Genomic DNA, 22,444 nt, shown 5'->3' with positions numbered 1-22,444 from the left:
ACCTGCCGGCCCGCCGGGCTGCGCACCGTCTCCCCCCGGCCCCCGGCGCCGAGCTCCCTCTCCCGCGGCTGCCCGGGGGGCGGGAGACCCGGCGAGAGGAGCGCGCGCAGCCGCCGTCCCCGCAGGCCGCGCGGGGCGTCTGTGGCCGGGCGGGCGCCGCCTCCTGGGCAGGGCGCCGGGCGCCGGGGCTCGCGCCGCTGGGACGCCGCGGTGGCCCTGCGAGGGCGGGGCGGCCGAGGCGGCGGCGGCGGCAGGAGCCCCGCCCCCGGCCGCATATAAGAGCCGGTCCGGGCCGCAGCGGCGGCGGCGGCGGCGGCGGCGGCACAGGGCGGCCGGCACGGCTCGGACGGCCCGCGGAGCCTCCCACCCGCTTCCATAAGGCTTTGCCTTTCCAACTTCAGCTACAGTGTTAGCTAAGTTTGGAAGGAAGACCAAAAGAAGACCCCGTGGCCCCTCTTCTTTTGTTTTCCCCGCTAGTAGTCGTTGAGGTCTTTGTGCACAAGGCTGTTGTGTTTTTAGCGGTGCTCTCTTCGGTTCCTTGCACTCCTGTTAACCAGCACCTCAGCAAGAGCAGCAGCAGCAGCAGCAATAGCAGCAGAAGAGCAAGCGAAGGGCGTCTGGTGTCATGACCAGGGCAGGAGGGCCAAACCGCCAGGGAGGATGCTGTGGTGAGTTCACCGAATGCATGTGGTGGGCCGTGGGGACCAGCAGCGCCATGCACGTTTTGGAGGAACGTGGCTCTGCTGTTAACCAGAGTGCTTTGTAGCTCGTTTGACTCATATTTTGGTGAGGGGTTGAGGAAGAAAGGAATTTGACGTTGTGGGAAAGGGGCTTGCACATCGGCAAGAATGGCGTAGACTCAACAGTCTAAAAAAAAAAAAGGAGTTAAGGAATGTTGAAACAAGAGCTTTCTTCACTGTGTGTGAAGTTAGGCGGTTATTGACCAATAGGTCGTGCAGAATTGAAGTGAGTGGTATTAAGTAAACGCGATGCATCCATTCCTAGGTGACTTGATAAAACGTTCATGGTTTGTCCCACAAAGTAGTTTTTAATAATCATGTTTAATAAGAGGAGACAAGCATTGCAACCTCAGCTCACTCAGGTGACTAAATATGCTTTTTATCTCCCCCCCGCCCCGTCTCCTTGCAGGATCCTTAGCCAACTACCTGACCTCTGCGAAATTTCTCCTCTACCTTAGTCATTCTCTGTCGACTTGGGTAAGTGATTCTTGCAGCATGCTTGCACGGTTTCTTGTTTCCGTCCATTTGGGCCAAGTGCATTAAGTCATCTTCCAGTTTTGTGGTGCAGCTGATGAAATAAATCATCCAAATACACATGCTTTAACGAGAAAGTTATTTTCACCAAAGATACTGTCCAATAGGTGTTAGTAAATCTTGATTGATTATCGAGTTATCGTACTTTATCTAGATTGACAACTGTCCAGGGCTTTTTAGGATTAACAAGGACAGGAATATTTGGCTTGTTTGTACATTGTATTTTGCATTACTAGGCTTGGTAAATGGTAATATCTGCTACTAAAAATGGACGTCTCAAATACTTTCTATTCCTTCGCATTTTAAGATATTTCTCTATTTTCTTCTTTTCTTACAATTCTAAGTTCCAGCATACTGCACTACAAAAATACAGTATCGTAGTGGAGTGACGGACTTAGGCCAAACATAGCGTTCTAAGATTAATTTAACTATAACTGACCCCAAGAACAAATATCTGAATGATGAAAATTCTAAAATTTAAAACATGTTATCTGTAGGTAGATATGTGTGGGGCATCTCAGGTTATCTTAAAAACCATCATCCAATGAAAATCAGCAGCTGATTCATAATTCTCCCCGTGACTTCCTGTGTGGTCTTGGAAGAGTCCTAGTGTTTCTGTGGGCCTGGGTTCCTTCATCAGTCTCCCCCCAAAAGATATTCCTCTAAAGATGCTGGATGTGTGTTTAGTTAATGATGCTTAGACTCTTTAAAATTAAACAATTGTTCTTATTGTTTAAAAGCAGTACATCTGGATATGTTCTATTCATGCCTCATAAATGATGCTTAATTAAAAGAAACCATAAGTAAGGAGAAGGAATTTTGAGAGTCAATTTGGTGAATGTTATTTTCTTTTTAAATTGGAAACTTCTGTTGGACCATCCTTAAGACATGCATGCAAACTTGTATGAGAAAATCTGTACCCATGCCCCTGGGAAATTATTAGGTTAGGTTATGGGCGCTTTAAGAAAGAGCAGTTCAAGGATGGTTTTTTAGAAAGGGCAGCTCCTGTCTCCCCCAGGCTGAGACAGGGATGACTCTGCAAAAATATGTAAACAAAGTGGAATTGCTGTGTGTTTGTTTCATTTCCAGTAACCGATGATTCGAAGTAGAAATCTAGTGAAACTATCCTTAATTAATCTAAACCAATAGTTGTTGTTCTAATTTAATCCAGTATACATTAAGTATTAAAAAATCCAATAATAAATGAAAGAGATAGTCTCTGATGTTCTCCTCTTCTGGTCTGGAGACCTATCTCTTAGTGGAGGAAAGTGCCTCACTTCCAAATACTGATTAAGTGCAAGGTTTATGTGACCTTTATTAGGTGGGGAGGGTAGATTTGCCAAAAGAGTGGAGCTGTGGTTGTTCCACGAGGACTTTTTGTCATGTTAATTAAAAGTCCCACAAGAAAAGTGACAGATGTTTTCCCCAATCTTATAGTAAGTTGAGCAAAGGCAGTTCTCGTGGGAAAGTTGGATTAAACAAAAACCCAGCAGCTACACCGATATAAGGTTTAGTGGATTTTTCCTTCTCTTTGCAAAGGAGTACAAAAGAAGAATGCTCTCTCACTCTAGATAATTCTACCTTTGGAGTTTTGTCTCCTGTTTGACACTCTGCCTGATTTTATTACAACAAAATATGTGTGCTTCTGTATATGTGTATATACAAATGTATGCCTATCTAGCTATCCGTCCCCCTGCCAGCTCTGCCACATCATGGTTTCCACTGCACTGAAGGTAGAGGTGTTAGGGTAGCAGGTTGTATCAGGTTAGATTTGTGTGGGGTTGAATGTTTTTTGTTGCTGACTTCATTTCTATCTGCCAGTGGATCAATCCATTTTACTCTTTACTATCAGAATATGACATACTGCAAGAAGTGGATCCTGTTGTCAAGGAGCTTATAATATAGTTTAGTATGGGCTTTAAAAAATATATCTAGGGGCTGGCCCCGTGGCCGAGTGGTTAAGTTCACGCGCTCCGCTGCAGGTGGCCCAGTGTTTCGTTGGTTCGAATCCTGGGAGTGGACATGGCACTGCTCAATGGCACTGCTCATCGAACTACGCTGAGGCAGCGTCCCACATGCCACAACTAGAAGGACCCACAACGAAGAATATAGAACTATGTACTGGGGGGCTTTGGGGAGAAAAAGGAAAAAAATAAAATTAAAAAAATATATATATCTAATCACAAAAACTTTTTGTGAACAAAGGGTGGTCAATTGCTTTTATCTGACGTCCTTATCCTGTGGACTGTCTCTGTTTAGCCCCCAGATGTCTGTGTGGCTCCAGCCTTACTTCCTCAGGTCTCTGCTCGTAGTGGTCTCCAGCTACTTCATGCAAAATGCCAACATCCTTCCCCACCTGATTTTATTTTTCCTCATAGCATTCCACCTGACCTATTCTAGATTTGTTTTTTGGTCTCTGCCCACTGGGATGCAAGCTGCATGAAAGCAGAGACCTTGACTTTTGTGTACTGCAGAATTTCTAGTGCCTTCATTAGTGTTGGGTACGTAATAGCCTCTCAGTAAGTCTTAAGTGAATGAATATGATCATTCATTCAGAGATATTCAGCTGGCCTTGGGCTGTAGTCTACTGTGGGTAGATGGACATGTAAACAAATCATCAAAGGATTGTGAGAGCACGTGGGAGGGCAGGAAATGGCCGTCAGGAAGGAATGGGTGGGCTTCCACTTGGTCAGTGTTTACTTAGACGTTACCTGATTCTTGGGCTTTGTGAGCATAGAATCTGTTACTTCTTAAAGCCTAAACCCTTTGGAAATTGGGGTCACTGGAACAATTTTATTCCTCTCCATCTAGGAAGTGGCATGACATACAGGGATAAAGCAAGAGAGATAACTTCGTTTAGTAGCACTTGGTTTGACGGGCTGCTCTAGAGGAATCTAAAACAAATTCTTTTGGGAAAAAGATAGGAGTGAAAAACCAAAGAAAGAAGCAATAGTAGTAGAATAATATTTCTTAATCTTTATGTTAAGAAAGAGGGAAATTCACTCATGGAGGCAACCTCTCATTTGCGGTGTTGATGTGTTTCTTTTTTTTCTTGGGAGCCATTTAGAGGGATGGAGATTAAGATAAGTACCTCCCTTTTCCCCATCCCATTTATTCTAATCAAATATAAATTTGCTTCTCATGTTAAAGATTAAGAAAGCAGCTTAATTTGTTATTCTTATTTATATCTTTATCTTAATATATAAACTTGTCTTTTTGTTGGTTTCAAACAAATTCTATGTGTATCATGCATTTTTAATCATTTAGTACAATGGTATTTGAAATTTAGACAATGCCTACCTAAAGTGGAAAAACTTTCTATTACCAAAGCAAACAACAAAAAAAAACTGTCTCAGAAATATTAATTATGGTACTGATTAATCTTCAAATTTCTTGAACATTCTTGGAACAAATCTAATGTACCAGAACAATACATAGTTGATACGTCAGTCTAGTTTTTGTCACTTATTCTGTATTTACTCATTCACAACTGGGGTCCACCGCATATCCACTCCTTTGTTGATTCCAGAGTTGTTTGTTGTGTATCCAGTCTGGGCCGAGCTCTGGGCTGAGGGGTGAGAGTGCAGAAGGTTCTGGAGCTCACATTCCAGGCCATCAAGTGAGAAGCAGTCTTTAAAACATGGTGCTTCCACTGGCTTCTGGTGTTTGTTTGTTTTAATGTTTACTTGACCATATCCACCCCATCCCCCAAAGCCCTAAACTTATGTAAATTTTGAATTGTGTTCTGAATTATGTTCATAATCCTCTATACCAAGGTTTCTCCACCTTGGCACTATTGACATCCTGGGCTGGATAACTCTTTATTGTGGGGAACTGTCCTGTGCATTGTAGATGCCAGTAGAAGCCCTCCCACCCTCCACCTCCCATTGTGACAACCCAAAACAGCTCCAGACATTGCCAAATGATCCATGGAGGGTAAAGTCACCTTCAGTTGAGAAATACTGGTCTACATGAAGTGTGTTGTAAGCAATTACTACTGTCTATGTGCATCAGTTTAAGTTTTCAGTGAATAAGATTGTCTTGGCTTTATTAAATTTTAAAATCAGTTGACATGTCAGGATAATACTTTTCTCCTGATACATTAAATGTATCAGGAAGATGCTACGAGACTTTGGAAAGGACTCAGAGTGTGGTACTTCCACGGAGTGTCAAATCCATCCTGGGAATTTAGTTTGCTATAGTGATTTCCAGGGATGGGCTATAATAGAACTTTGTTGTTCTGTTTTATGTTAACCTCAGAAGTCAGGGATGGAGCCTAAAATCTCATAATAAGGTCCATTATAGATATTTTACATGTCAATTTACCTGACTCATTTAAAAGTTTCTGTTATTCCACATTTTGCAGTAATGAATTCCAAAATTCCTTATATATTCTGGAGTGAAGAAATAGGTATTTTTCCCCTTTCAAAACCCATCTGTATCAAAATGTTAAAATAACTACTTGCTTATACATTTATTTCTGACATCTTCATTCATGTGGTGCCAGAATTTGCCCATATTAATTTCATCTTTCTGATTGCCCTGCTGTTTAATGACTTGGAAATTTATTTGTTAAATAGACATAGGTTTTAGAATGTTAGATGTAAAAGAAACTTCAGAGACCATTTAGTCTGTTCTTATCATTTTACAAATTGGGAAACTGGCTTTTCTTGACATTCACGGTATACCAGTGTTTGTGAACTATACTGCAGTTTCCTTCTGGTTCAGTAGCAAGCTGCTTTATGCCTCTTAAATCAGGATAGCAAATTCCAGGCCCGGGTGTAGACCTAACTCAAAAGGAGACAAGTTTTGTCTCAAAAAACCTTCTTGAGTCTGGAAACTGCATTTTGTCTAGAATGATAAGGAGTATGCGTGTTTCATTAATATCATGCTTTTTCGAGTTTACTTTGTAATTGGGCAAGAATATTTTCCATTGTGCCAGGATGAACAGTTTTAACACCTGACTAGTATTCAATTTGTAGAGGCATTGTTGACTTTGAAAATCACGTGATAAAGCTGGAAAGTGACCTTTTGATAAGAAAACAACTTCCTGAGTACAATTGACTAGGAACCGAAAATATTTCATCAAAACCTTTTCTCTTCTTCTTCAAGGGAGATCGGATGTGGCACTTTGCAGTGTCTGTGTTCCTGGTGGAGCTCTATGGAAACAGCCTCCTCTTGACTGCAGTCTATGGGCTGGTGGTGGCAGGGTCTGTCTTGGCCCTAGGGGCCATCATTGGCGACTGGGTGGATAAGAATGCCAGACTTAAAGGTGAGCGGTGTTCTAACTAAGCCTTTCTATTCCTGGGGCCAGTGCCTGTGCTGGAGAGAAACCACTGCATGCCACGCCTTAGTGACAGGGTGCTTGGTGGCAGCACCTCTTCATGGAGGGTCCTGGGGCTCTTGTACACAGTTGGGATGCCAGGATATTGAGTGCTAGATTTTTTTTTTTTGTATCTTTGGCTGTTCATAAATTCCAGATGTTAATGATTAGCCTTAGCACTCTTCTGAGAACAATGTTAAACATTAAAAGCTTGCTTGACTCTGGCATCCTTTCTAACCATGCCTTGCACTGGAGTCTGTTTAGTGTGATGTTCCTGGGACAGCTTTAACATCTGTCTTCTGAATTACTGTGTTTCATATAGAGGTGTGTGTAGGGGAATTGAAAAGCAGGGATTCGAGAGAAAATATCTGAGTCTGGATCACAGAGAGCCAAATTATAAGTTTTTGAGGGAAAAAGAAGAAATTATGATACATTGACATTTATTCTAAAGCATTAATACTGAAATAATTCAGTTTTATATAGGAAACAGAGAAAGTGATTGAGCGATTCAGTTATTCACAATATAAGGGCAATGTGGTAATAAATCAGGGCAAAATTTTCCTGAATTGCTCAGTTGATAATGCCAAGACCTGGCCATGTCTTTCTCAGACGTTGGGGAGAGACTGAGGTATTAGTTTTTTTCAGTGCACGATGACTGCTTCTGGATAGAGAGCAACTAGATTATTAAATTCTAGGACTGGATGCTATTAGTAAAATGGTCAAGATGGACATTTTCCTCTTGGGAATGGATAGACCAAAACACGTATAGAAACAAGTTTTGTATCCTAGAAAAAATTGCTAGTTATTTATATCGTTATATGTAGGAACATAGGAATATTATACACAGAGACCTTTAACCTTATGATTCTTGAGCACTGAAATCGTAGCTTGGGGAAAGATGTTGAGTTGGGTGAAGAAGAGTGTGATGGGAAAGCCATCTCCCACTTATTCCGTGTAGTCAACTCATGTGTCACCCTCCATGAAAATCCTCTCTGGTGTCTCTAGGCTGAGTTAACCATTTCTTCCTCTGAGTTCCCACAAGGCTTTGTTGATACCCCTGCTGTTGCACTTATACTCTTAGAATCATCTGTTCACATATCTATCCTTCCTCTGATCTGTGGGGTCCTGAAAGCTCAGAACCTCATTCAGTTGATACTTAATTCTTGTGCAATGAAAGAATGAGTTATATGTTGGGATTTCAGAAAGCAGTTTGTTTTGTCTTGAGGCTTTCATATGACCTTCCAAGCCAGAATGAGCCATACTTTCCTTGAAGACAAGAGCTGTGATTATACCTTACATATACAACTCTCTGTCTTTTTCCAAGTGCTTTCATAATTATTTTACTTGAGCATCATAATGACCCCGTAAAGTAAGGAAGGCAAGTATGTATTATTATCCTCACCTTATAGACGCTGACATAAGAGACATTAGCCATCCTGTCCAAGATTGTCTACCCTAGGGAGTGGCAGAGAAAAGACTACAAGGTATCCTTCCCTGTCCTTACTCCAGCACCTGATCTACATGGCTGCCTCCATCTGAGAAAGTCCTCATTTTCTATGAGGGAAGATGTGGCTTAGAGTTTCATAGCAAATAGCATTAATATGCCAAAAGGAACACACTGCTGCTTTATTCTTGGCAAATTTTTACATGTCCTTCCTATTTATCCACACCATCTTCTCTTACCAGATTTGGGCTATGGTAAGGGTGACCTTCAAGATGACCATCAACCCATGTAGGAGGTTATGGATTCCATGGCCTCTTTAACCTCCTCCATAACCTCCTTCATGTTCTTACTTTAGCTTAAGCAACAAAGAACTGAGAGATGGATCTTGTCTATGGAATAGTGTTCTGTTCATGACAGTAAACCTTCAAGAGAATAAACTAAATGAAAATGTGGTTGTTATGAATGGCTTCGAGTAACAGAGAAAAAATGATGGGTACTTCATCATTCTGTCTGCAAGTTTTACTGGTCTAGGGTCCTAGTGGAAATAGTTGAGGCGGGGTTTACTTCAGGAGTGTTTTTTTTTTCTTGTAGTAATTTGCATATGCATTAATATAGTAGAAGATTGATGTGTGGATCAAAACAGCTCCACTGAGACAATCTGGTGTAGTGAAAACTTTGTTTCTCCCTCTGTACAGTGGCCCAGACTTCGCTGGTGGTACAGAATGTTTCGGTCATCCTGTGTGGAATCATCCTGATGATGGTTTTCTTACATAAAGATGAGCTTCTGACCATGTACCATGGATGGGTTCTTGTAAGTTCTCAATGAGATTCTTCATGGCAGAAAATTGGATATCTGGGAATGATAAAAGATGAAAACCTCTTGAGGCTAGGGGTATCTTTTTGCAAATGGGACCTTTGAATATTGATCTCCGTGTCTACTTTAATATCCTCTACAGATTTTGTTTTGTTTTGTTTTTGGTTTTTGTCCATAATAAGGCAGTCATTAAATATTTTTTTTAATTTAAATTTTGTCCTATTAGGTTTTTTTTCCTGTTTGCTTTTAATGGCATTTCTAAGAGTTTATTATATGATTCAATTGTTAGTTTTCAGCTCATTAGTATTAACCTGTAATTTGTTCACATTGTATGAGAAATGTTATCAATGTATATCTTAATCAGTCGTGATCGTATACCTCCAGTAATAATTGGTATTTCTCTTTGGGGAAATGGACTAGGTAACTTGTCACACTATGATTTCATGATAGCTTGATGGAAAAAAGGAGAGAGATGGGGTGTGGTGGAAAACAATGGATTTGATGTCACTATTGAATCTTCTTATGTATATTTGGATTGATATTGTAGAGTTTCAAAGCCAGGTAGGACATTAGAAGTCTTTTGGTCTACTCCCTTCATTTTGTTGATGAAAAAACTAAGACAAAATGATGTTACTGATCGCCCATTGTCATGCTAGTAGAAAGCATCAGAATCCTGACTTAAATACAGGTCATCTCACTTCCCCTTCATTGTTTTTTCCAAAGGAGATATTTGTGGGAAAATTAAAAACTACCCCTTGTTAACACTTTATGATAACGATGTCACATAAATGTGCATATGACCACTAAAATTGTTGTATTATGTGTACTACAGATGATACAGATTAGGAAGACATTATGCCCTTTAACTTGACCACTGGTATTGTTTCATGTCTACAAAATAAAATGATTTCTTGTGATTTACAAAATGAAATTAAAATCAAAATTATTATGCCATCAAAGACCATTTTAAACTACATTATAGTGTGAGGTAAGGACAGTGTTGTAAAACTGACATTGTAACTCAAGTTTTCCCTGTAATTCCTTAGACTTCCTGCTATATCTTGATCATCACTATTGCAAATATTGCAAATTTGGCCAGTACTGCAACTGGAATCACAATCCAGAGGGACTGGATTGTTGTTGTTGCAGGAGCAGACAGAAGCAAATTAGCAGGTAATTTGGTTTTCTCTTTTCAACTAAATGCGTTATATTAGGATTCACTTTAAATCTGTTGTAGTAAATGAGGCTTAAGCCTTTTTTCCTGGCTGGGGTTTTTTTTTTTTTTCTTTTTTGGTGAGGATGATTGGCCCTGAGCTAACAACTGTTGCCAATCTTCCTCTTTTTTTGTTTGAGGAAGATTGTCCCTGAGCTAACATCTGTGCCAATCTTCCTCTATTTTGTATGTGGGATACCGCCACAGCATGGCTTGATGAGCAGTGTGTAGGTTCATACCCAGGATCGAAACACATGAACCCTGGCCCACTGAAGCAGAGTGCATGAACTTAACCAACTGTACCACCAGGCCGGCCCTGAGGGGTACTTTTTTAAGAACAATAAATTGAAAGCACAATTTTCCACATTATCCCACATTATCAGTCGCATTGCAAAGATTTATCTCACTATTATGAAGTTAATTTATAGGATAGTAATCTTCTATTTTGTGCAAACTTGGTAAATTGAAGAACATTTCTTTTGAGTTCGTTCTTTCTTTTAAATCCTGTTAACTGTTTCTAAATGTTTACTTACTACTCAGAACAGTGAAAAGCTGACATGGTATTTTATCGGTCATAATATGGATATTATTATCAGTACTTACTGGTCATATTGTGGATATTATTTTTCTCCACCCAAATGGAAACAACTTAATTCTAGGAGAAACTCTAGAACTTAATTCCTTCAACTTTCCACTTATCATCTACAACTTTTATTACATTATACATGATGTAGCATAATTGCTGTTACAAGTACTAAAGAAATAGAAGACGGAATGTGTTGTTAAGAAGTTTACAATCTTAGTTGTCCATTGGAAACATGTACAAGAGGCCAGAAAAAGACCAAAGAATGTTTACAAGGCAACGTGTCCTATTACATCAGTGTTTCTTGGGCTCAGAATAACCTGCCTCGCTTGATATTGGCTGCCTGCCCACCCCATGCAGCACACAGACACAAATGGGATTGATAATTACCCAGGGTGAAGGAGGAAGGCTACCCCTATCTACCAAACGGATCAGCTGAATCAACTCCGCTGGTCATTGAGATAATGGGAATCACAAACACATTGCCCAACCATCCCAACAGACGAGAAAACCATTCCTGGTGGCTTAAATGGCTTATCCCAGGACACAGAAGGCAAGATTAGGTGGTGGGGTAAGCAAGCAACTTTGACTGGACCATGTGGTTAACAGAAGATAGAAAAGAGGTGGTGAGAAAAAGGGAACAAGATCTGTGGAAGGTGTAACTGAAGGAAAAGAAGAATTTGCGTAAATCATCACTTTGTGGCAGAGTTATTATAATCGAGGGAGAAATACCACAGTGATCTTGGAGGATGCTGTGTGCGTAGGATGAATTTCACCCCTCTGAGCCTGTGCTGCAGGAAATTGTCTCCAGAGCTAAAGTAGTGATTATATTAATTTTTCTTCCTGTGATCATTTACTAATAGGAAATAGTTCCATATCTCTTTTTGTCGCATTGAACTATAAGATAAGGCTTTGTCCCTTTTTTATGTTTTTTTCCTTGTTTGCTTTTCCTTTTTAACATACTATTTTAAGTATGTAATACATGCCCATGTTTTAAAATTCAAAAGGTACAAAAGGATATATTTTGAAAATAGATCACATATATATCTGTTGGAATATATTTGGGGGAAAAAGTTGGCTTTTAAAATGATTGTCTTTCTCTTATCTGAATTTCTTAACTCATTTTTACTGTGAAGTCTGTATAGTCTGAAAAAAAAATAGTCCTGAGTAAACAGAAAGTTAGAATCTTTAATTTGTTCTAAATACATAAATAAAAAATAAAAACAAAGATTCCACATAACCTTGTGGGATCTTTCTCATATGAAGTGATAACCTAGAACAACAAAACTCTGAGGGGCCGTTTCTCAGCTGCCCTTCTTTCTGTTAGGAACTGTCGCAGAGGGGAAGAATCTAGGCCAACCAGTCCACATTCTCGCCTTCTGGAGCTCTCAGGTGTAGGAAGTGGGGTCAGCTGCCCGGGGAGCCTTGTCCTCCTGAGTTAGCTTTCAGAGTGGTGCTCTTTCGTGGGCAGCCTGTCGCCTGGGGTAGTAGCTTCTGAAGGAAAACCTCCATGTTGTCCTTGCTCAAGTTTTGACCTCAGCATTTGTTGAAAAATTAATTGAAAACCATGCTTCAAAACAGGATACAGAAACTTCCTTAGTTCTGAGGGTCAGCAAGGGTCTAACCATGGATTTTGGGTGCCATTTCTGCTATAAGGCAGAGTTACAGAAAGGAGAAAAGGGAGGCTAAGGGAAAAATAAAACTAGAGAAGGGGAAAAGCACACACGGAGGGGACTCCAGCTGCCGCCTTGGGTGCCTCTGAGGCTGCGACTCAGGAAGGTCTGTAGACGCGCCTACTCCAGGCAGGAATGCTTTATGTTTATGCAGGCTGGCTTTTGAGCTTGCCGGCAAAGACTGTTAGAAACCCGAGCGAAGGGGCCGCCCGGTGGCGCAGCGGTTAAGTATGCAAGTTCAGCTTCGGCGGCCCGGGGTTCGCCGGCCCGGGGTTTGCCTGTTCGGATCCCGGGTGTGGACACCGCACCGCTTGGCAAGCCATGCTGTGGTAGGCATCCCACATAGAAAGTAGAGGAAGCTGGGCACGGATGTTAGCTCAGGGCCAATCTGCCTCAGGAAAAGAGGAGGATTGGCAGCAGTTAGCTCAGGGCTAATCTTCCTCAAAAAAAAAAAAAAAAAAAAAAACAAGAAAAGAAACCCGAGCAGAGGACTGGGCGGGGCGCCCGAAGCTGTGTGCACGCGGATGTGTGTGAAGGGGAAGGGTGTGTGCATAAAGAGGAAAGATTGTGAGTGGGTGCTAACTGCTCCATTCCCTTAGCCCCGTGTTCCTCGCTTTCAGAGTAGGTTTTAAAATTGGAAGTTGTATCACTGAGGGTAAATAAAGAACAGGAGAAATTTTCCCTGAAAGGTTAAAACGTTTTAGAATTTCAGTGGCATCAGGCCAAAATATAGTTGTTACCATCTGGTTTATACAGCTCCAGAAAAGGCATTGTTTTTCCACAGAAATACTGTTAATCTGTTAACTAATTTTTCTAGGTACTTGACTGAGTGTTTTATTAAAACATTCTGTTGAGCCATGACTTTCTATTCCACCTGCTGTTTTCTTTCTTTCCCTATTTCGTTTATTAATCGCCCTTTATTAACAGCTTCTGAGGTTTTTCTTGTCCACCATTCTAAAGAAACGTCAGCTGGTTAGTTTGATCAAGTACGGCCGATAAATTTCTTGTTTGAGCTCTAGTGACTAAAAATTGATTTCATTATTTGAGATAGACAAGCCTGCTGGCTGCTATTTGCTCAGCAAATCTCACTTTTATTATTATTATCTTATGAGATGTAATATACGCTTTATAATAGCAAGTAGTTATTTAATGTCATGTTCTGTGCCACAGCTGTAGCTGAAAACAGTTAAATTAGAATTAAATGAGCACACATTTGTGTGTTTGCGTAAGAATAAATATAAACTTGTAAAAAGGATGTGTTTGCACATTCAGAGGACTGATTCTTCTCTAGCCTGTGACCTGTAAGATGATTAGGTCTTTTTCAAAAATTATTATTTAATTCATTCTGCTTCAGAAAAATAAAAGCTGTTTTCTGACACTACCTTACCCTTAAACATTATTAACTTCCTAAATATAATATAAAAAATAGAAATTGGTGGCATTAGGAAGCTTCATGAGCACTTGAAAGCTGAGGTTGTGAAAGAGTAACAAATCATTTTAACTGAATTAATTTTCTCGTGGTTGTTCTAAAGCTTTCAGATCCAAGTGTATATTTTAATTAGTACTTGAGTTTTGGATTCAAATGATTGAGTTATTTGGATCAATTCTACATTTCTCTGTTAGCATGTGAGTTGGAAACTTATCAGTGGAGGGCAGATGAAAGTTAGTGAAGCCTCTGCAAAAAGGGTCACGTGTAAGATCAATGAAAACTGCCTTTGCCTCTCAAGTGGAAGGGGAGATACGTCAAAGTTCTCCTGTTATCGTATAAGCGTTTACACTCATAGGACTAATTGGAAGGTAATTTAGGACCAGGAAGAAGTAGAGAGGGAATAAAGGCAATTTTCTGTTAATGTGCTTATCAGTCATGTATTGCTTTTCCCTTAAGGTGCCTCATGTGATTGATAAGGGCTTGTCTCATTAACTTACACTCTCCTCTGTGAGAGAGAGAATGAGAAAGTAGACATTTTCTTGACTTCCTCTCCTTTATTCATCTTGTCCTCCAATCTAACTCAGCCATATGTTCCCATGGTCATACCCTAGACCTTGCCATCACCACTAAATCCTCCCCTTCCATAACCTCAATCTTAGGCACCCATGTCTTGAACTACCACCTCCTGCCTTTCCAGCTCACTCCTCTTGGTACCCCAGCCCCAACAATTCTCCAACCTGGTTGGCACCTACAAGTCATTAATTCCATTACCTTTTCACTGTTCATGACCCCTCTTGTCTCCCTTCTTTATCCAGCTTAAATTCCAAGGTCAGTCGATCTGACCTCATGATCACCTCCTAGCATATACTCTCAGCTTACTTGGCCTCCTCTCCTTTTGTCACTTTCCTTTCGTCAGACCCTGGTTAAATCCAACTCTCCTCAGTAGAACATGGCTGGAGAAAAACGCACAACCTTGCTCACTGTTCTCACCTCAAGTTCATGACCACTGGGTTCAAGTTGGCCCTGTCATGCTACCAGATGATCATACTCTTTTCTCTGGTCTCTTCCTTCCCCCACTTTCCTGAAGAACTGTGTCTCACTTTCTCCTCCTGCACTCAGTACCTCCTCTCCCATCCTCACTTTCACTGGTGCTTTGTATTTCATCTTGGTTTCTATTTTACTGAGAAAATGGAAGAAATAAGAAGAGAACTTCCACATGCTGCCACCATCACATTGCTCTTTCTACTTGTACCTGAAGCCATAGACGTGGCCTACACTCTTGTTACTGTTGATGAATTGTTTGCGCTCCTATCTGAGAACAATGCCTCCGCTTGCCTAGTAGACTCAGATTCCATCCCTTCTCATCTACTGTATCATTGCCATCAGCATATAAACATGCTGTAATTTTGCTCTTAAAAATCCTTGTCTTTACCCTTTTATCACCCCATTTCTTTGTTTTCCTTTTCAGCAAAACTTAAAAAGAGATGTCTGTGCTCACTCTTCCCACTTTCCTTGGTCAGGGCTTTGCTTTCCATAATGCCAGGGGGCAACATTCACGTTGTAAATCCAGGGGGCCACTCACTTACAATATAAATGCTGGCCCCTAGAGTTGGCACCAAGCTCTTAAACTAACTTTCAGTCAGGCATTTGCCCTTACAACTCCACCAGAACTACTCCCTTTGAGGTCCCCAGTACCTTCCATCTGAGCAATCTAGAGCTTCTTCTCAATGCTCATCTTTCTTGACCTTCAGCAGCACTTGCCAGCTGATTACTCCCTCCTCTTTGAAACACTATGACCTTTTGGCTTCTAGGACACCACTCTGTCCTGGTTTTTCTGCTCTTTTGTTAGTTCCTCCTCATCTTCCTCACTCTAAATGTTGGCCTACTCAGGACTCAGTCCTCAGACCTTGTCTCTTCTCGATCTACACTCTCTCCCTTGATGATCGCATCCAGTCTCATTGCTTTAAAAATCAACCAGCTGACTCCCAAGTTGGGTGCATACTTCTTCCCTCAACTCCAGCCTCCAGTCAGTTACATATGTATATTTAATATATATAATTTAGATATATATATAAATATGTACATGCCTGATGTGGAGGCCTCTTGAATGTCAGTGGGCCTATCAAAATCAACATCTCTAGAACCAAACGCTTGTTCTTTTGTCCCAACCTGATTCTTCTGAAGTCTTTCCTTTCTCAGGAAGTGGCAACTCTATGCTTCCAATAGTTACTCAGGAAAAAACTTTACAGTCATCCTTAATTCCTCTCTTTCTCTCTACTCCATATCTAACCTGTTTGCAAGTCTTTCTGATTCTACCTTTAAGATAGATTTAGTATCTTTTTCTCCATTTCCCTTGTTACTATCATGGTTCATGCTACCATCATCTCTCCTTTGTGTCCTTGTCTCTGAGCTTGTCCTCACCCTCACTCTATAGTCTTTTCTCAACACAGCAGCCAAAATGAACCTTTAAAAATATAAGTCCGACTGTGCCAACTCTGTTCATAAGCTTCCAAAGGCTTCCTGACTCACTAGGTATAAACGTTGAAGTCCACATAATGTTCATAAGATCCTACATGATTGGACAACTATACCCTCCCTCTCTGACCTCGTCTTTTCCTGTCCCTTCCCTTCCTCACTCTGCTCCAGCCCTCCTGGCCTCTTTGATGCTCCTCTCACGCTCTGGGCACGCTCCTCCTACCCCAGGACTTTTGTGCTTCCCCGGTCTGGAATTCTCTTTTCACTGACATCCACGTGACTCACTTGTTTGCCTCCTACCACTTCATGTCTTTGCTTTGACGTTCTCTTTTTTTCAGTGAATCCTTCCCTGATCTCTCCATATTTAAAACGGAAATTTCTCCTTTCCCCTGAGCACTCTCTATGCCTTTTTTCTGCTTTCTTTTTCACCATAATATTTAATGAACATCTGATATTCTGTATATTTATGTACTTACTGATTTATTCTCTTTCTCCTCCCATGAGAATGTAAACTCCATGAAGAAAGGGAAGGATATTCTCCATTTTCTTTATTATGCCAGAATGATGCCTAGTATAATAGGCATTTGACAAACATTTGTTGAAAAAAATGACTGTAGAGTCACTATTGTATTCATTTTAAAAGTTGATGTTAGACTAATTTATACAATCCCAAGGGAATCACAATTTGAGTTAAATTTAATGTGACTTGATCCAAACAACAAATGATTTTCTAACAAAATGGTTTGCGAGCAGGGTGTTTTTAGAAATTTACATATTAGGAATCTACACTCTTGGTTTATGTGTTTGTATTGTGTAAGTGAGTAGTCTCTCTGATAGGTTTGCACACTTATCTGCCTCTCTCACCTATGTCTGTAGATATGAATGCTACAATACGAAGGATTGACCAGTTAACCAACATCTTGGCCCCCATGGCTGTTGGCCAGATTATGACATTTGGCTCCACGGTCATTGGCTGTGGTTTCATTTCGGGATGGAATTTGGTGTCTATGTGTGTGGAGTACTTTCTGCTCTGGAAGGTTTACCAGAAAACCCCTGCTCTAGCTGTGAAAGCTGCGCTTAAAGTAGAGGAAGCTGAATTGAAACAGCTGAATTTACACAAAGGTAAACTCAACACAGTGATGAATCCTTTTATTCTGATGTTCAGACCTTAGATGGTGAAGACCAAAACTATTTTGGTTCTAATACAAGTGCAGGCCTGCATGAGGTTAAATATCACTTGGGAGGAGAGTCAAAACTCAGGCTTTTGAGGGTCTGAGGAACAACTCTGGGTTGAAGCTCCTTGGTTGAAATGGGACCCCTGGCCCTTTTCCTTAATGTGAGCAGTAGATACAGAGGGACAATTAATTGAGGGATGGCTGGGCAAAGTTGAGCCATACAACAGGGAAGAACAGTAGGAAAAAAGAGACCAAGAGAATTCCTAGGAGTGTATGAAGAGGGGAGTTACGTGGCCTTATGTAGGCCATATGTAGGACAGGGGAGCGGGGGTGAGGACATGAAGGTGGGCATTTCCCAAGAAAAGAGGAAGTTGGGTTTCTGGGCAAATGGAATCTTAACAGGGCTCCAGAAAATAAGATGCTGTGTTTTCCCAGACAATTATTATATTTTATCTGATGAGTTTTCCTGTTATTTACTTTGGTCAGAGTATAATTTCTGAGAAAGAGATATACCGATGGTATTTTGTTGCTTTAACATGCTACTTGAAGATTGTTCCTTGGCTGGAATTCTTAGATTAGTAAAAGAAAATGCATGTTATATTGTAGAAGCCAAGGGTACCCATGGAGGAGGGAAAGAAGAAAAGGAAAAATACGGAGTAACAGAACTGGCTTTCTTTTCCCCATGAAAATAATGTTGTCTTTTATTAACAGAAACTGAGCCAAAACCCCTGGAGGGAACTCATTTAATGGGTGAGAAAGACCCTAATATCCGTGAGCTTGAAGATGAGCAGGAGCAGAGCTGTGCCTCCCAGTTGGCCGAGCCCTTCCGCACCTTCCGAGATGGATGGGTCTCCTACTACAACCAGCGGGTGTTTCTGGCGGGCATGGGTCTTGCTTTCCTCTATATGACTGTCCTGGGCTTTGATTGTATCACCACAGGGTACGCCTACACTCAGGGGCTGAGTGGATCCGTCCTCAGTGTTTTGATGGGCGCATCAGCCATAACTGGAATAATGGGAACTGTGGCCTTTACTTGGCTCCGTCGGAAATGTGGCCTGGTTCGGACTGGGATGATCTCAGGGTTTGCACAGCTTTCCTGTTTGATCTTGTGTGTGATCTCCGTGTTCATGCCTGGAAGCCCCTTGGACTTGTCCGTTTCTCCTTTTGAAGATATCCGTTCTAGGTTCATTCAGGCAGAGCCACTGTCCACAACTACAAAAATACCTGAAATCTTTACAACTGAAATGCACACATCAAACGGATCTGATCCTGTTAATATTGTCCCAGAGACGAGTCTTAAATCTGAGCCCATAATCTCTGTCAGTCTGCTGTTTGCAGGCGTCATTGCTGCTAGAGTCGGTAAGACATCTCTTTTTGTATATTGATGAACTAAAGTATCTTTTTGCAGTGTGGTTAAGAGAATTCAACAATAAATGATCTGAAACATTCCCTGAATGTTAATTTAAGCAAAATCCACTATTTATCCTTACGTATAATTCAGTCTTTTATTATAAAATTTTTATTTTATAGTTGAAAAAACTATATTTGTGTATGTGGGTATGTACATATACTTTCGTAAAACATAGGGCTTGAAAAATTTTTCTAAATGCATATCTTAAGTATTACTCTTTTAATGTAATATAATTTTTAAAAAAGATATTAGCTCTAATAATTATACTACCATTTAAAAATTTAGAGTCTTTATATTGCTGTAACTCTACCAAAAGGATTATAATTTAGAGAATATTTCTATGGGACAAGGTAAAAAAGAGAGTGTTTTTGGTTTAAATAAAAAAAAAGACACGATAGAAAAAAAAAAAATCCTTCAAAGGTCCTCTCTAAGCTGATGTGTATTTATGGTATACTTTGCCCAAACACATGGATTTTATAGCCCTGGAAGGAAACACAATGTAAAGACATCTTACAAAGCAAAATTTAAGTAATCATTAATAGAGTCTTGATGAATTATCTCTGCCTCAATTCGTTCTTGAAATGAAACTGTATTCATCTTGTGATACAAAGCAGTTCGTTAATTTATCAAAGACATTAATATTCAAGCAAGACAGCTTTATTGCAAGGGCTTTAGAACCCAAGCAGTAAATGTAATAATGGTTTCAAGTTTCCTTACCCTTTAACCATAACTATATATTAGGTCCATTCAATTTAAACTTTAAAAATACTAGTACATATAATAGGATTTATTGTGTCTCTGAAATCAGAGTTTTGCTTTCGTAGTATGAATAATCACAGAAAAACAGGATTAATTTCATAGATTTTATCTTATGGGTGTCAAAATCATTTTTTGAAGCCACTAATAACCCAATATCTATTAATGAAAAATAATTCTCTAAGGTAAGGCTATCATAATACATATATGACTTTCAGGTGATAGGTCTAAAATGTATGTTTTGCACATGTCAACAGATTTTTAATCTACAAATCTGAAATGTAAAGCTGTAAATTAAAAATCTATCTTTAACAAATATCTTTTATTATAGGTCTTTGGTCCTTTGATTTAACTGTGACACAGTTGCTGCAAGAAAATGTAATTGAATCTGAAAGAGGCATTATAAATGGTGTGCAGAATTCCATGAACTATCTCCTTGATCTTCTGCATTTCATCATGGTCATCCTGGCTCCGAATCCTGAAGCTTTCGGCTTGCTCGTATTGATTTCAGTCTCCTTTGTGGCAATGGGCCACATCATGTATTTCCGGTTCGCCCGCAAAACTCTGGGCAACCGGCTTTTTGTCTGTGGTTCTGATGAAACAGAAGTTACGGAGGAAAATGCAGCTAATACATCTGTTGTGTAAGACAGTTTTAACTGCTGCCGTCCCTGTTACTAGATTATATCGAGCACATGTGCTTATTTTGTACTTCAGAATTCCAGTAAATGGCTGGGTGTTTCTCTCTGGTTTTACCACAGCTATACCTTGAGGGCCAAAAGCTATTGAGGAAACCTAAGTCAGCAGAGATGAGCTGGCTAATTTCCCTTACATTTAAGGATGGGAAAAAAATCGGAAAAGAAAAACTCAGTTTCAGTATGGAGACTAAGCTAGCAATACTGATTTTCCCAATTTCTCATGAGTAGATAAAATTTCACATAAAAGAGTGGTTAGTCATGTGAATTAAGTTATTTTTTGGCAGATATTTATGATCTATACCAGAATTTAGATATGTCAGTTTTCCCTAAAACTCACTCTTATTCAAGTCTAGCTAATGTACTTTTTTTTTGGTATCTTATTCTCAATTATAGGAAAAAGCAAATAAATTCTGCTCCAAGTCTAAAGATTAAAGTTTGGTAACCAGTATTATCCTTATTGATCCTATTAATCTTAAAGGATTTACTTCTATGTGGAAAAACAAAATACGTCACTAGAATTCTCTAAAGGGGTTGGTGGTTTAACTTTAGAGAGCAGCTTCATATTTTTACTATCAGATAGGGCATAGTATTATATTACACATATGTAGCACTTTGTAAAATGGCTATCATGTAAGTTGCAGGTAGAAGCAAAGCTAGATTTATAACACAATGAATGTCTGATGACTGCACATACGCCAATAGTTTGTCCATAGAAACTAGAAGCTGAGAGTCACACAGTACGACAAGATGCAAATTTCACTCGTGCCGCTGTCATTAACGGTCTCTGTCTTGGAATATGAGCGAGTCAGCTTTCAGCCTGGCAGGTGAAATGTAGAAAGCAAGCCCACGCTCGGGAAGGTTTTGTTTCATAAATCATTTGATTTCACTTGGAACGCGCTCTGGTAGAGCGTTTTTACATTTGCTGTTTTGTACCCAGGAGTTATTTTTACTTAGTTGTAGAGCAAGACTGTCCATAAATGTATCCCTTTCAAATGTCTTGGAGAAGATGGAGGAAAAAAGAAAGACTTTTGTATATCTTTTGAAAAACTGTTGTAGACATCATTTTGCCACATGCCAGTACCACCGTGGTACTTTGCCTTAACTGTTTATGCACTTTCATGGAGACTGCAATACGTTGCTGTGAGCACTTTCTTTATTCTTGAAGTTTAACCTTTTTCTTCTTTCTACAATACGATGTAATGATTTGCTATTGTTGTAAAATCTTTGTAAAATATTTCTACATAAAAACATTTTTAAAATCTTGATTTCTTTTTCCTGAATTGTGTTGTGCGTTTATTGAATATTGCTTTTATTACAGAACATGTTTTGGATAATGTATTTTTTTCTCTTTGAAGGGCTGCAGTTTCATATTAATTCATAATTTTTAGTGTTATCTCCCTGTTTATGCATCTAGTTTATGGTGGCTTGGACAAAAGTGTAGTAAATGCAAGGCCCATACTCATTCTTTGACCTTGATGAAGTCACATTAACCTAAGTTCTCTTTTCTCTTCTGTAAATTGGAGATGATATTATAAAACCAATCCTACTTAGCTCGCAGCCTTCCTGATTGAATCAAATAAGTCATGTGGAAGCACTTTGTGGATTATACAATGAGGTAGTAATATTATTAGAAGTTGGACCTGACTAGTGGCAGAGCCTTAAAGATAGGTTCCTTCTGATGGCCCAGAGAGCAGACCCGCATTCTAAATTCAGCAAATGTTTCCTGAATGCTAGATCTATGCCCCAAACTGATTGGTCCTGGGATGCAGATTTGACTCAAACCTGGTTGATCAGAGGCTCCTTTTCTTTTCCCTAAAATGGGGAGCTTGAGAACTTTGGCATCGCCCTTGTAGCTACTGATCTGCTTGTGACTTTTGAGCGGCGGGTAGATACCTCTGTTAGGTTTGACTGCTGTCTTGTACAGGTCATCCGCTCCCTCCCACAAGGATCGAGCTGGGTGATCTGCCCTGAGTGTTTGCGGCTGTAATTGAAGGCCTGTGACTTTGTAAAACGCATAGCGCCGTATTAGCAAAGGAAGGTCTCACTCAGCTCTTAATATGGGCATTTTGCCATATTGGGGGCCTAGAGCGAGAGGCCCTGTGTAGGAGGAGGGAACATGGAGTTGGAGAGTTAGGAATTTTTACAGCTGCCTCCCTTATCTTTGCAGAGTACTGTTTAG

The 22,444-nt window shown here is 40.2% G+C and overlaps 1 protein-coding gene across 1 annotated transcript; it reads left to right on the top strand.

The window, feature by feature from the left end:
• The first annotated feature begins 254 nt into the window (after positions 1-254).
• SLC40A1 (solute carrier family 40 member 1) lies at positions 255-21,530 on the top strand. The gene is made up of 8 exons (XM_003363297.5): positions 255-668; positions 1,150-1,217; positions 6,387-6,546; positions 8,737-8,852; positions 9,902-10,028; positions 17,105-17,350; positions 18,115-18,762; positions 19,902-21,530. The coding sequence occupies exons 1-8, from the start codon at positions 626-628 to the stop codon at positions 20,213-20,215; spliced, it is 1,722 nt and encodes a 573-aa protein (XP_003363345.3). The 5' UTR covers positions 255-625; the 3' UTR covers positions 20,216-21,530.
• The last annotated feature ends 914 nt before the right edge of the window (positions 21,531-22,444 follow it).

The sequence above is a fragment of the Equus caballus genome, chromosome 18 (assembly GCF_041296265.1).
Source record: "Equus caballus isolate H_3958 breed thoroughbred chromosome 18, TB-T2T, whole genome shotgun sequence".
Classification (NCBI taxonomy): domain Eukaryota; kingdom Metazoa; phylum Chordata; class Mammalia; order Perissodactyla; family Equidae; genus Equus; species Equus caballus.
This window is presented reverse-complemented; position numbering and strand designations above follow the sequence as displayed.

Bases quoted from the DNA above. Each gene is read 5' to 3' on its own strand.
- SLC40A1 (XM_003363297.5), top strand. From the start codon at position 626: ATGACCAGGGCAGGAGGGCCAAACCGCCAGGGAGGATGCTGTG. The intron at 1,218-6,386 runs GTAAGTGATTCT...TTCTTCTTCAAG, and splicing joins GTCATTCTCTGTCGACTTGG to GGAGATCGGATGTGGCACTT. The intron at 6,547-8,736 runs GTGAGCGGTGTT...CCCTCTGTACAG, and splicing joins TAAGAATGCCAGACTTAAAG to TGGCCCAGACTTCGCTGGTG.